This window comes from Carettochelys insculpta, chromosome 8 (genome assembly GCF_033958435.1).
Source record: "Carettochelys insculpta isolate YL-2023 chromosome 8, ASM3395843v1, whole genome shotgun sequence".
Lineage (NCBI taxonomy): Eukaryota > Metazoa > Chordata > Testudines > Carettochelyidae > Carettochelys > Carettochelys insculpta.
This window is the reverse complement of record NC_134144.1, coordinates 56,964,138-56,978,787: the sequence shown is the minus strand read 5'-3', so window position 1 is coordinate 56,978,787 and position 14,650 is coordinate 56,964,138. Positions and strand designations below refer to the sequence as shown.

General features: G+C 41.1%; 1 protein-coding gene across 1 annotated transcript in view; it reads left to right on the top strand.

Annotated features, from left to right (window-relative positions):
- Positions 1–14,650, top strand: part of THSD7B (thrombospondin type 1 domain containing 7B) — a 440,276-nt gene that overhangs the window by 288,253 nt on the left and 137,373 nt on the right. The window contains exon 12 of the mRNA XM_075001414.1: positions 8,778–8,972. Within this exon, the coding sequence (XP_074857515.1) occupies positions 8,778–8,972 (195 nt within the window). The remainder of the gene's footprint in view (positions 1–8,777; positions 8,973–14,650) is intronic.

The window sequence follows — 14,650 nt, the reverse complement described above, 5'->3', positions numbered from 1 at the left end:
ATTTGTTAGTCTTTAAAGTGCTACATGACTGCTTTTTTGTTTTATGAAGATACAGACTAACACGGCTACCTCTCTGTGACTGTACAGACCATGTCATCCCATTGCTCTTTTAATCTTTTACGTGTTCCCCATTGTCCTGTATGTCAGTTTAAAATGCCTTGATCTAGCTTTTAAGGTCCTATATTCACCATGCTAGATCTGCGTTTGGAGGTATGTTTTACCTTAAAAGATATCAGTAACTTAACTATGTTTGCAGCGTGCAAAAATGAATTGGATATTTCCCTAAGTTGTTTTATAATTGGATTCCTGAAGCCATGCTGTCTTTGTCTCCTGTTGTTTTCTCCATGCTTCAAATGCCAGCCTTGACATTCTATTCCTTTTATTTTTGCCTCTCTCCTCTCCGTGACCTATTTTTAAGCTATCTCCTACGTATAGGCCACATCCTTTGTTCCATTTCACTTCTTCCCTTACTCTCATCTCCAGGTTTTGTTTTTTTTTTGTCATTCTGCTCCCTCTACATGGAATGATGTCTCCCTTCTTGGGATCAAATATCCCTTTTATCCTTCAGGTCTCTGTTAACAGCTCACTTTTTTCACCCAGGTTTCTCTTATGCTGTATACTCCTTCCCACCTCATATTATAACTTATTAGATAAGCATTATTATTTATTTTACTACCTTAATTTTCTTTGCCCTCCCCTTTACCTTTGTCATAAAATTCTCCATGTTCTATGTCTACTGCAGACCCTGATCCTGCATGTGGTATGGCCTGGCCTACACTAGGAGATTAGGTTGAACTTGGCTATCTTCGGTCAGTGTTACAAGCAATCAGTCTGCGCTACAGGGTCCTAAGGTCAACTTTGGTCCTGCTGCTTTTCATGAGGAGTAATGCCAACACTGACCTTGCATGGTCAACTTTTAGGTACTGCAGATGGAGCATTGTGAAATTCAACATTCTTGTCTTCTTGAAGGTGTCCCACAGTGCCACAATGTGACCCTTCTGCACTTGCTAAGCCTGTAGTTGAACTGTTCCTTACTGCAGTCCAGGCTGCCTGAGTATGCCTTCATGAGACAAGGGAGCAAAGGTAAGCTGGATCTCCCAGGGTCACTATTGGCATCTCCATGTCTCCAATGGTAATTTTCTGGTTCCATTCTGCAACATTCTGAACAGACCTAGGTTCCTAAAGATGAGCATGTCATGAGCCTTTCCCAACCATCCCACGTTCATGTGAATGAAACAACTCTTGTGATCCACCACCATGGAGAAATATCTCTTGCGGTTTAGGTACTCTGTGGTGTTGTGCCAAGATAGGGATATGCATTTCATCTATCACCTCACCCCAGTAAGGGAACTCCATCATGGCAAATCCATCCACTATCTCCTGCACATTTCCCAGAATCACTGTCCTTCATAGCAGAAGATTACTGATTGCCTGGGCTGTCTAGCTCACAGCAGCCCCCACTGTAGATTTTCCTACTCCATATCGATTGCCTACTGACTGGTAGTTGTCTGGCATTGCAAGTTCCACAAAGGTATTGCTACTCATTTCTGAGCTGTCAGAGTAGGTCTCATTTTGGTATCGCTGTACTTCAGGGCAGGGGAAAGCAATTTGCAAAGTTCCATGAAAGTGCCCTTATGCATACAGAAGTTTTGTAACCACTGCTGATCATCCCATACCTGCAGAATGATGCAGCCCCACCTGTATGAGCTTGTCTCATGGCAACAGAGCTGGTGCTTCACTGTGTACAAAGCAGAGAGTGCAGCCAGCATCTCCCTGTTCCTCATTTCCAGGATTTCACATTCATATGTGTCCATGTCCGTGTTCTCCCCAGAGCTTTCATGGCTCTGATGGCTGCTTAGGCTCTGCACATACTGCAGCATAATATGTGAGGTTCTCATAATACATGCCACAACAGTTTGAAGCTGGATGGATTCCATGCTAGTCTTGCAATGGCATCTGCATGGATACCCAAAGGAAAAAGGATGTGAACTATTTGTCATTGCTTTCCAAAGGAGGAGGAAGAGAGCAGTGTACTGTGGGAGGCTGACAACACATACCCAAGACCCACCCATGGCACTTTTTTGTCCTGTCAGATACTAGGAGCTTAACCCACAATGCTGGAGGGCAGCAGGAACTGTAAGATAGGTATCAACAGTGCATTGCTGACAAAGTTGAAGCTGTCGACCCTAATAGGGATGCACTCCATCGACATCATGTGCCAGTGTGGATAAGTGCCCTCGGTTTTACAAAATCAACCTTAACAAATATTACCTAATTTCCTAGTGTAGACATACCCTTAAATACATGCTTAAAGTTAAGCATGTGAATGGTCGCATTTAGCCCATGTGCATGTGTTTGTAGGATTAGGGAATTAGATTGTAAAAGCACTGGGACATAGAATATCCATTTTAAAATGCTCGTCTCTATTTGAAAATCACATCACTGTTCATATTAATAATGACATTTTGTCATATAATAGTAAATATGTCTTTCATTATGAAATTGCACATGCTGGAGCATAGTTCCTGTGGCACAGAGTGTTGCTCATCTCCTGGACATGCTAATAGTCTGGACACTCTTATAGAGAAATGTTAAATATTTACTTAAAAAGGGACATTGTGGCAACGTTATGCAAGGAATTTTTTGGTGCCCTTCAACAAGATTCTGAAGAAAACTTAGGCATAAGCATTTATTGCTTGTTTAACCTTCCAAGCAGAGGACAGTTATCCTGTCTCATCATTGAGGAAAACAACTTTTGCCTCTTGCTTTCATAACTGAGAATGGGAATCACTCTGTATCATTTTTGACTGCCAGTGTTGAGAGATGGTAAGGGTCAAAAAGACTGAAAGTGAAAGGCAAGGGTCAGCAATTTGAATGTAGTTATTAACATGCTGACTTACTGTTGCTTGCATCTAAAGAGATGTAGCAACTCTCAGTTTATATGTGATGTTTTAAACACTGAATTTTCCTGAGATCTAATTACATTTTAATAATTACATTACATTTTAATATTTTTCTTATCTAATTTTTGCCAGGTCATCACCTACTTCCAGAAAATATTTGCACTTAAAAAAATTCCTGGGATTTCATTTTGGCATAGGTTTCCTGTTCATCTTTAATGATCAGTTGATATTAGAAAACAATTACCTTTCGTTTCCTGTGGTGCACTCAGCTACTTTAGATGATAGAAGCAAAGAATTATGCATAGTCAGTAAAATGAGGATTAATTTAAAATCTCCATAAAATTATAAGACGAACCTTTAAAATTAGGACATAATAAAATCTGAGTTAAATAATTTTGCTTTACAGCTTTATGGCATACAATATGGATTTACATGAAGTCAGAGCACTTGTCTTAATTAGGCTCTTGGGGCCAAATTGTGATGTAACTGGGAGTGTAAATGGTCTTAAGAGATTTCATCTAGTGTCTTAGCAAAGGTTTCCTCCTTTTTCTGGCCGTTAGGGTGTGTCTGGACTACAGACTTTTTCCAAAAGATCAGAGGTCTCTCAGAAGAAGTCTGCCACGTCCAAACAACATGTCTGCTTTTCCAAGACAGTTCTCAGAAGAGCAGGCGCGTTCTGCAAACATTCCTGTATCCCTCATGCCATGAGGCAGAAGGGATGTCCCAGCAGAGGTGATTTTCCCAATATTTGGCCCTGTGTGGACAGGCCCAATGTTGGTAAAGCCTCTCCCAGGAGAACTGTCAGCAAAAGATATGCTAATTACACAGCACAATTTACATATCTTTTGCTGACAGTTTCCTGCAGTCTAGACCCAGCCTGACTGATTGCTTTCATCAAGTCAGCCTATCCCAGCTTTGGTTAATTTATATGTATTGTTTGCTTAGCAATTTTCAGGGTATTATGAGAATTAGTTATTATCGAACCTTTTAGAGTCAATACTGTGACTATATATTGTGTTTAGTTGTCATCAACTGCCTGAATGTCTGTCCAGGCCTTTTATACTGCCCCTGTAACCTTAGTGTGTGGGCAGCGTGCACATATTAATAAAGGTATCTTTCCAAAACCATTGTGAAGCAGGCCAGTGTCATTGCCAACAAAATGGCTTTTAGTGATTGTGAGTTTCCCAAGGTCACACAGGATTTGTATCCAGTTCTCCTGAGTCTGACTGCTGCATCAAACCCACAAAACTGTCCTTCCTGTCAGTAGATATTTCCATATTTTGACATATCAGCCATTCATGTCAGCAGTGCAGAAATTATTAGCCTTTCAGATTCAGAATAATATTAACATTTATCTTCTAGATAGAGCAGTTGAGAAAAACATTTTAAAAACAGCTATATGTTTTCTTATTTTTAAAAATTCATTTTCCTGAAAAAGGTCACAATCTACATGCGGTACACTCCTAAAATTGCTATCCTTAGACTGAAGTGGCAAAGTTTATTGAGCCACATTCCCCTGATCCAACTACATTGCTGTCAGAGAAGTTGCATTACATATGAATTTGGTCCATTGTTTCTGACTGGAAACTTGAAACAGTGTGCCTGCTTTGAAATATTAAGCACAATATTTCTGCAGGGAACAATTCACTTTACTGTTCTTTTTGTGTTCTCCGTGACTCTAAGTTGATATCTCAGGGCTCAGGTCATCAGTCTATGATATCCACAGTTCTGGCAGCAGAGCCTCCATGTGTTTATGAAGTTTAGCTGCTACTGAGTTTTTTCATCTTTTATTCTGCAGAATTCATAGTTGGGGTTTAGCTAACCTTGGTCCTCATTGCCAAAAAACATCATAACATGAAGACGTATCTGTCTCTTGTGCATGCTTATATGAGGTGACCCACACCTGCGATTCCCTAATGACTGAAGCTTCTATATGCTAACCAATTCTAGATGTATCCACAGATTGCAGAGAACTAGTTGCAGCTGACTGTTACTCTTGTAGCTAAGGGCCTTTAAATAGAACTATTTCCTTAGATTCTGGCAGGCAGGACTCATCTGAGAGGTATTTCCTGGCTCTGCATTAAACATTATCATTAGAGTATCACCAAACTTTGAGAACAAGGGGCCCAGATCATTCCTGTACAAAGAAAACACACACAGGAATTTTCAATAGGAGCTGAGAAAAGTTGTTGGCCATTTCTTGTAGAACAGGGAGTGGATTTGGCCCCTGGAGCTTGAAGATCTTTCAGATCTGCCTGTGCATTCACAATGTGCCTCCAGAATCTCTCTTCTCACTAGCAGCACAACCCAGGGGGACATGGCTCCAAGGCAAGGAAGAATTCATGCAGCAGTAAATACAAAATACAGTCTGAATTAAGCTTGCTGTAGATTCATCATTGATTTTCAGGGAAGAGGTGTGTGTGTGCTGTGATGCTTTAATTGAGTCATTTCCACGTCCCTAAAGCTCTCCATTCCATCAGAACTGGAGAAGATTTCATCATGAGGATTGTGGATTAATCCCTCCACATCCCCCATTCACAGAAGCAGGACAGATGGATGAGGCCTTCCGAGCTGCCTCCTGGAGAGAGATATCATCTTAGGGCAGGTTATCTACATTCTTACCCTCACCTATTTCAAGCACAATTAGGGCATCAAGGAGAATGAGAGCTCAAGCAGAGGCAGCAGTGTGCAAAGGCACATTTTGCCTTTGCCGTAAGTATTATATTACAGTCAAAAGTCCAAGAAAGCTCAGAACTGGGTTTAAGATGTAGCAATAAATCAGTGTTCCTGGTGCACTGGGGAACTGAAGGAGAAGTAGCAGCACTATAATGAAATTTTTAGCTCTCTGATGCTCTGTACGTGATCCCTAAAGAATGTCCTGAAAAATGATACTGTTGGACAACAGACTGTCTGCTGAATTAATAGACAATTTGAGGCCAATAGCCCTTTGTCTTTTGGCAGGTTTAAGACTGCAAATTGTTGAAGTTAGAGTTAGCCTTGACATAAGATGCAGTTTTTAGCTGGGAGGGTACATAATGCGTGGAACGGCTTATGAAGTCAGGAGGTGAATTCGCCATTGCTTGGCATCTCCAGTTTATGTACAAGACAGGTTGGGATGGATGGTCATGTGGACTTTTTCTGCCTCATTCTCCTCCTTCATCCCCTTTTTTCCTGGCCATGGGGAGAACAGGATTACCTTCTTCACTCTCGGTATGCTCATACCCCTCAGGAGCTCTGGATTAACACTATATTGTGATAAATCTCATGCTTTAGGACTTCAGCCTGCAGAGACAGTGTCACAGTCTCACTAAGGGTAGAACTGAAGACACCACCAAAATAAGCAGTTAAACCAGCAGTTTGGCTATAAGCGCTACTATGGTTATGATCATGGATGTGTATCTATGTATGCATCAGAAACTGTAATTGCCTGTGACTTCAGGTGCATTTCACCACAGGGCCATGAAACAAACAAGCAAGATGGGGCTGCCTCCTCCACGAGAGGAAAATGGTTTCAAGCACTTTGCCATTGTCTAGGTCAGGAAAGAACAATGAGGAACTATCAAAGCAAAGGGGAAAAACTTGAAATTAAAAAGAAAACCCCAGCATTTGGAAAGGAAGAGAGGAGGGAGCTTCCCCTACTTTGAATAACTAGAGTGACTTCCATTCCTACATCTTTGAACATAGGCCATTGACAACCATTCACCAGCATCCCCTGACATGGGCGATCTTTTCCAGTTCTGACCAGACTGAAGGAGAACAAATTATTTTCATATAGATGGAGTTGGAACTGAAAGAGCATCTAGAACTTGGGATGAGAGAGTGGGAGGCAGGACAGTCTTGAGGCAGGAGGGTTGGATGTTGGATTCCTCCTATAGTCAGAGAGCATGTTGGTAAGTTCTTTGAAGGTAGTAGGTAATGGGTACTATGTATAAAAAACCCTTTATATGGAAGTATAAAGGGTGAGGTTGCATCTTTGTTTCTTTTCTGCAAAACTTATGCATGCTTGCTTTCCTCTTACAATTTATATTAGAATCTGTTATTTTCCTATTAAATCAGCTTTTTGTTTACTTTCATTCCATGCAGGTCTATAGCATGCAAACTGTGTGTGCGCCAGAGTGAACTGATGATGAGGGGGGTTAGTTTCATACCTTTTTTGGAGTGTCAGGGAGTAACTAATCAGAAGGGAATGGCCTCCAAAAGGCTGTTAATTCAGACTCAGGAAGGAAGACTATGTCTATACGACAGAGATCTTTCAAAAACAGGTCTTCAGGAAGATCTCTTCCAAAAGAATTTCTTCGAAAGAGTGTGTCCACACATGAAAAAGTGGATCAAAAGAGCGATCTGCTCTTTCAAAAGAATGGGCCAGGGATCAAAAATGTAGACTGCTCTTTTGAAAGGAAGGCCCTGCAGAGCATCTACATGCATTTTCTTTCTAAAGAAAGAAAAGGTCTTTTGAAAGGGGGGGGCAGTCTTCCTGAAATGAGAAAGGAAGAGTGATTTTGAAATGAGTGCCACATTCTGTCAATTTTGCTTTCAAAAGAATGATTTTTGTGTGTAGATGCTCCCTGAGCTCTTTTGAAAGAGCCCCCTTTTCTCAAAAAATCTTTTGAAAGAACTTGCTATTGTAGACGCAGCCAAAGTGTGTGGGAAGGACTGTTACTGTTCCCTGCAAAGACTAAATGGGCTGGTGGAAGACAGAGTGCACATTTATTCTCGTGGGCTGCCTACTATTGTCAGAAATTATTCTGTACCGTAGCTGCATATCATAAAAGTGTCCAGGCTTACTGGGTAGACAGCAAGAGAACCCTTTACTGGTCTGAGTGTACCCTACAATGTCAGTCAGGAAGGAACATTTTCCCTCCTAATGCTTGATTGGCTAGACGTATTCTGTGTTCTTTTCCGGCTTTCCTCTGAATCAGAGATTGATCACAGCTGAAGACTGGACATGGGACAGGATAGACCAGAGTTTAGAGGAAATACAGAAAATCCTTTTAAGGTGCTAGTCTGGTTCTTCTAGCTCTCATGCTCAGGGTCACGCTGATTTGAGGGTGAAAATGACCGCCCCAGCTCACAATGGTGGGAACATTCAGAGGTTTCTACTTTCATCTGGAGCATGGGATGTGGTTCACTAAACAGGGTTATTTGGGTCATATCTCATAATCTATTCCCTGCCATTGTAGAGGCTGTGGGCATTGGTGCAAGGACATTGATTTTGTTCTGTGCCTATGGCACATGGTTGAATCCCCTGAAGACTAAAACACTTACACACCAGTAAGGTTTTTGGGCTTGTTATAGGAGTATGAAAGATAAATTTAATGCTCTGTTTTATATAGAAGATTACACTAGATGACCTAATGGTCCATTCTGACCTTAAACTCTATGAAACTGTGAAATTAACTGTATGATAAGTAATTATTCTCTATGACTACATAGAAGCACTTGTCTACATCTTTACCTTTTCACATGCTGTCACTTACAACCAAAGGATTGTATACTAATTTCTGAAGGAAGATGGACATCATGGCCTATATCAAATTCTGCTATGGGTTGTCCACCTGTAGCAGTAATTAGTTATTGGTTGGTCATATAATTGGTTGGAATGTTGCCCACAGTGTAAAACAATTGACTCACTGAGAATGTTGAACTTTCAGAATCTGATTTAGGCCATAAGCTTTCTGAAGCAAGGAGATATGTATAACCATATCTGTAAAGCACATAGCACACCTTAAATATGCCGTATGACTAATAATTATATATATATATATATATATATATGGAAATCTTGTCGATATAGGTAGGTGCTTTTTTAGAATGCAGAATCCAAGTATATACAGCGTTAGCAAAGAGATTTGTTTGTTTTTTTAATCTCTTTAGCTGTTGTGTGCCTCTCAGACAATAACCATGCTGCAGATGTCACTGAATGCATGAAGTGGACAGAACCTATGCCTTCCATGGTACAGGAGTGTCTAATTCCCTGCAAAGATGATTGCACATTCACCCCTTGGTCTAAATTTACAACATGTTCCTCAGATTGTAACTCAACCAGGAGTAGAAGACGATCACTAACAGGTACAATTCATCTTTTATATGTTATGGTTTGTGGACAAGAGTTGTGAACATTTTTTCAGATGTTGCTGAATTGATTTTGAACTTTTGTGCAATTACAGATAGAATGTCTTTGTCCATTTTATATATAAAGGGCTCTTGTAGGTGTGAAAGCAATGCAGGAGTTAGCCCAAACTAGTTCCATATGGCTGCAGATGGAGCTAAAGTAACACATTACAATGTGCTCAAACCCCCAGGATTCTGAGCTCCACTATATTACTATTCCACTTCAGCAAGGGTGAGAGCTTTGCCACTGCAAAGCTGTGTGTCATTTCCCTGACACACTAGCCTTTCTATCTTGCCTACAAACTCTTCATGACTCTGCTGGTCTAAGCCTTGTCCTGCAAATAACAAGTAGTGGAACTCCAGTTCCTGAGTTCCCCAGAGACATCTCCCTGCAGTGTCTAGTTCCCGTCACTGGACATTCTCAGGAATCATGAAATGTTCTGCCTCCACAAAAACAGAACACATATCAGCCTTTCAAGTTAGCTGATGACTTGCACTTAATTTCAGTGCAAAGCACTGAGGGGGTGGGGGTTGTATTAAAACAAGAATAATGCATGGCACAATCAGTCTTCTTCAGACTCTGCAGGTATCCCAGTAATTTTAGATTATTTCATGTTATTGAAGAACTTGGGTCTTCCCATTAGATCACTGTGTGTCCATCTTGCATTAATCAGTATCTCACTTCCTCCATTTTTCATTCACTTAAAAAGTTACATTCATAAAGGCCTACTCAGAAACTTTTCACTAGACCACCATTTGAACCTCTGACAACATGTCCAATGTCCCACCTTTCCATGCAGTTTGCATTTTTAGTTGCTATTACTTTGGCCAGAAGGGTCAGTGAGGTGGAAGCACTCATGGCCAATCCACCATATATTATTTTTCAGAAGGAGAGGATTTCCCATTTATTTTATGTCAAATTCCTCCTTAAAGTTATTTCTGAATTCCATGTCAAACAACCTATCCGTGTGCCTACCTCTTCTTGAAACTCCATGCTTCCACAAAAGATCAACCCCGTTAGAAAATCACCGACTATTTCTTGCTATAGCAGAAAGGTTGCAAGGTCAAGCAATATCTTCTTATAGAATCTTCAAATGAATTTCTGATTGCATCATCACATGCTATTAATTAGTATGTATCCATCCTCTGTATGGAACAAGGGCACAAGTTGCTTCTACAGAAGGTATCAATAGTGGACATATGTAGAGTGGCCTGGAGTTCCATTCACGTGTTCACACAACTGTACATGCTAATTCAGGCCACCATGGTGGATGTAGTGATGGCAGCGATAGCTCTTTGGGTATCTTAACCGCAAGCATTTGCTCACTCTTTGAATTCTGCTCATCGGTCACCCATGTGTGGAATACACATAGGGACCAGCACGTAAAGGAGAAATAAAGGTGACTTACCAGTAACTGTTAGGCTGAAATTGGTTGGAAATCTAAAGTTGTGGGAGTCATATTCCTTGAATAATATGTTGGCTTATAGACTTTGCTAATAGCAGCACTATATTGGATTTAGTTGGTCATTTCCAAATATGAGTAAAACATACTGGTTCAAGCCATTCTGCAGTAACTACTGGAAAAATATTGTGTTAGTTCAACACGGAAGAAACTGAGAAGCTGTAAAATTGCAGGACATTTTTAATGTGTTTTCTTCATCTGCACTGTGTTGAACCAAACTGAATTTGGCAGTATTAAGATTTACAGTAGGTATGTTGCTTATTGTCATGCTTTGCACTTAAAGCATTTCATATTTTCTATTTTACATTTAAAAGCACCATAGTTTAGTTGTTTCTGTTATTCCATTAGCAAAGGTGATACATCAAAGGCTTTTACAGCAGAGTAAAAAATTAAACATGAAGGCTTTAGTAAACCTATCCAGCATAATAATGTTTAGGAATTGAATAGTAATGTAAGTGTGCTGGCTATCACTTTGCTTTTCTTCTGGAATAACTTGTAATCAACCACAAAATTATTTTATTGTTGTTTAGAATGATTCAGGTTTTTGCTTGCACAATTCCTTATACAAATGTAATGGAATCAAAGTGTTTTATGCATGAGTACAGCTCATTAAAGAATAAAGGTACCTTTTTACATAAATTATAGAATTTTCTGTTGTTTGTGGCAAAAATATTTATAATATAATGCCCTCCACAGTGATGCTTGCACTTATAGAGAAATAAAAATTCTCCATCCATCTCTGACTACTATGTCTAAACATATAGCTAAGTTATCAGAAGGAATCAGAAGTGAATGGCCTTCCATGGTATGTTTAGGTCTGTATTTTATGTTGACTTCTGTTTATTATGCTATATTATACCATAAGCCTAAATATTCTCTCACTTTTACTCCAGTGTAAATCAGGTGTAGGTCCATCCAAAATCGGAGGTCCGAAAGGGTATAAAACTAGTATTCTCCTGACGTTGCTGAAAGCAGTTGCTTTGGTCTAATAACAGTGACATACGTGACAGGAATCTTTATTGCAAAGAAATGACTCTGTTATGGGTACTGTAGCATGGCAAATACATTTAAGCTGCCTTGGTGAAGTGTCACAGATCTGCTCAGCATCTCCTTGCCAGCCATCCAAGGCTCTGAATTCCCCAGTGTTTTAAACATCCCTGTGTTTCAGAAGTCTGTGCCTCACTTGGCTTCTTTGCACATTTTTTGAGCACTGACTCTGCTTGTTATCCCTTCACGGGATTGAAGCACTTCAGCTTGCTTGCCTACACCCCCTGTCCAGCAGTGACTCCCTCCCCCGGAATACCAGCAAAGAGGTGAGCCTTCTGAGTTCTCAGCTGGCATATGATAGTTGTGAAAAGTGTAACATGCAGTTATGTTGCACAAACTCTAACACTTTATTGCTCTTTCACTTCAAGAAAAAGGCATAAGAACATACAGATCATTGACAAAATACAAAACATCGTGAAAGCAATCCTCCTTGCTGCCTCACCTTTCCCATGAGAGTCCTTGAAGGGCCATCTGTGCTCAGGATGACAGGCAGGTTCTCTGTCTCATTAGGCTCCTACAAGCAGGGTTGCTTTTCTCCCATCTGGAGAAAAATGCCCCCTCTGTAGATCAGCTTTTGTTTTCTCATAACTTCATTCACCTTTGTCAGATGATGTCCTGCTCTGCTTCTGGAAGTGATCACAGCTCCCCACCAGATGACTTCATTGCCATCTTGATCTCCTACCAGGTCTTATACATGAAAAGCTGGCTTGGCATTTCCAGGGCATTTGCCATCTCTTTGTTATGTAGCTAGCCAATTATCTATGCTTAACCGTACTTATTTTTAGGTGTTTGCCACTACCCCAGCTGGAATTCCATTCAGGTAAAGAGACCACAGAGAATCTTCATGTTCAAAGGGGAGTATGAAGCATGGCTAAGAGACATACTCAGAGTGCCAAATCTCACACACAATTCATATGTTAGGCAGATTCTTCCAACTGTCACAACAGTGAATAGAAAATTAGGCCTAGGTAATGATACTTAAATAAAATACAAACACCATTTTTCCTGTACTTTAACATTATTATACTTAAAATATAAGCACCTTTATATTCATTGATGGCCTACACAAATGTCTTACTGTCTGCACATTCCTAGGTTGCTACTGCACCATCTCTGACTTCCATATACCCAGCCATCTCGGCACAAAATCATAGTGCCTACCACCATGCCATCCAAATACATGGACCCATTCTTTGTCCAGGGCATCATTCATTTCGAGGTGGGTGGGCGTTCACAAAGAATATCAGCTCTATTAATGGAGAGTGTTCTGCCGCTTGCTTTGCTAATGGGTCAACTTATCTGACCTGGCTGCCTTTGGAGGACAGGCGTTAGTAGCTTACTAACTGTCAACTGGTCAGCAAAGCACAGAACACAGCGCAGCTTCCTAAAACTACTCAAAAGCATATTATCATATTTCTGTGCACTGCAAGACTTCACTGAAATCAGTTGAGTTGTAACTTAATACTCCAGATTTGAATTTGTCCTTGTGTATTTGTTATAGCATGAATAGCTGGCATTAAATAATTTGATTTTTCCCCCTTATTTCAAGGTGACTCATTTTCACAGAAAGCTAGCCTTCACTATCTCATGGGACAGCATATTTAATCAATAATTGGTTTGTTATCTGAATCTGATTAAAATGTGACAATATAGTTTGTATGTCATGGAACTTGTATCTGGAAAAACAAGCAAATAATTTCCCAGTTTTTCTTTCATTTTTTTATGTTTGTTTGTTTGTTTGTTTTTGTCTGCACAAAGTTTCCTTTCTATTAGTAAAGTTGTTATTAGAACTCCAGAACACATTATTTTGAAAGAATTAGCTTTTTGAGACTCATAAAATTAAGACCTTGCTACTTCTACATTTCTCTTTGGAAATCTATGTGTACATGTGAGGAGTTATATGGATGAGTAAAGAGTAAAACTATAATTCCAAAGGCTGGTGGCAAAATAATACTAACAGAGGGAGTTGATTCTCATAATTGGAAAGCAGCTCATTCAGGATAAGACGAGTACCCAAGTTTCATGTTGTGGGAAGGGCAGTAGGAGTATCTTTACACATACAAGTGGTTTGAAAATGGTGTGCAGTAAGGTGCCAGGGTGTGCCTTGGTGTGCTCCTATGCTGCCAAGCCCAGCAGCAGTGAGACTGTCCATTCCCCCACCATCTGACCTAACTCTTCCCCACCATCTTGTTGCACCCTCCTTCCCTACACCTTAGCCTTCCTTCTGCCCTACCTCCTCCACTATCGTTAACTACGTCCTCATACCTTACCTATGACCTTCTGCCTTGCCCTGCTTCTTCTCTTAACCTCAACTGTCCCCTCCTCCCTTTTACCTCAGCTTTCCGCTCATTCTGCTGTCTCCTCTACTCCAATTGCCCCTTCCTCCCTGCTTCCCTGCCCATTCATAACACTCGCTTATGCATCCACAATAGCATCTTCCCTGCCCACCCCGTCCCATACATTCGAGCTGCCTTTGCCCTACCTCACCTCTAATCTGCTTTCTGTCCTTACCCAGACTCCCTGCTGACATTCTACTCCCACTCTGTCCCTCTCTGCTCCTGCCTGACACTGCCTCTCGTATCCCTGTCGCCTCCTTTAGCTTTTCCTCGATCTCTGTCCCCCCCACACTTGGCTCCACTCATCTTCCAGGTTCTTTGCCATTCCAGCTTCTGTTTTCTGTTCTGTTTTCCCCGTTTTGGTCCTCCAACCTCAGCCCTTCTGCCATGTCTTTGAAACCCCCTTCCCCCGGTCTACTCCTTTCCTCCAACTTCATCAGTCCACCTATGCCAGTTTGTGTCCCTTTTCCTGTCTGTCTTCCAGCTTGTTGCTGGAGAAGGATTGGTGGGGTCGGATGTGTCAGGCTTTAGCCCTTCTTTTCAGAGCAGTTGGCCAGGGTGCCAGGCAGTGCTTCTCACTTCCTACTGGGATGAAGGGGCTTCTCCAAAGCCTGCTGGAGCCTGGGACCCATTAATGAAGTGTCAAGTCCTATCACTGGGATATGCTGTGCTCAGGGGGCACTCTACCCTTTAGAGCAGCTGCACCAGCTGCTGATTGCTTGAGCAGCCTTCCACCATCCCCTGGACTGTTCCTGTGCCATGCTCCTGCTGCCTCCACTGCTGCTTTCCC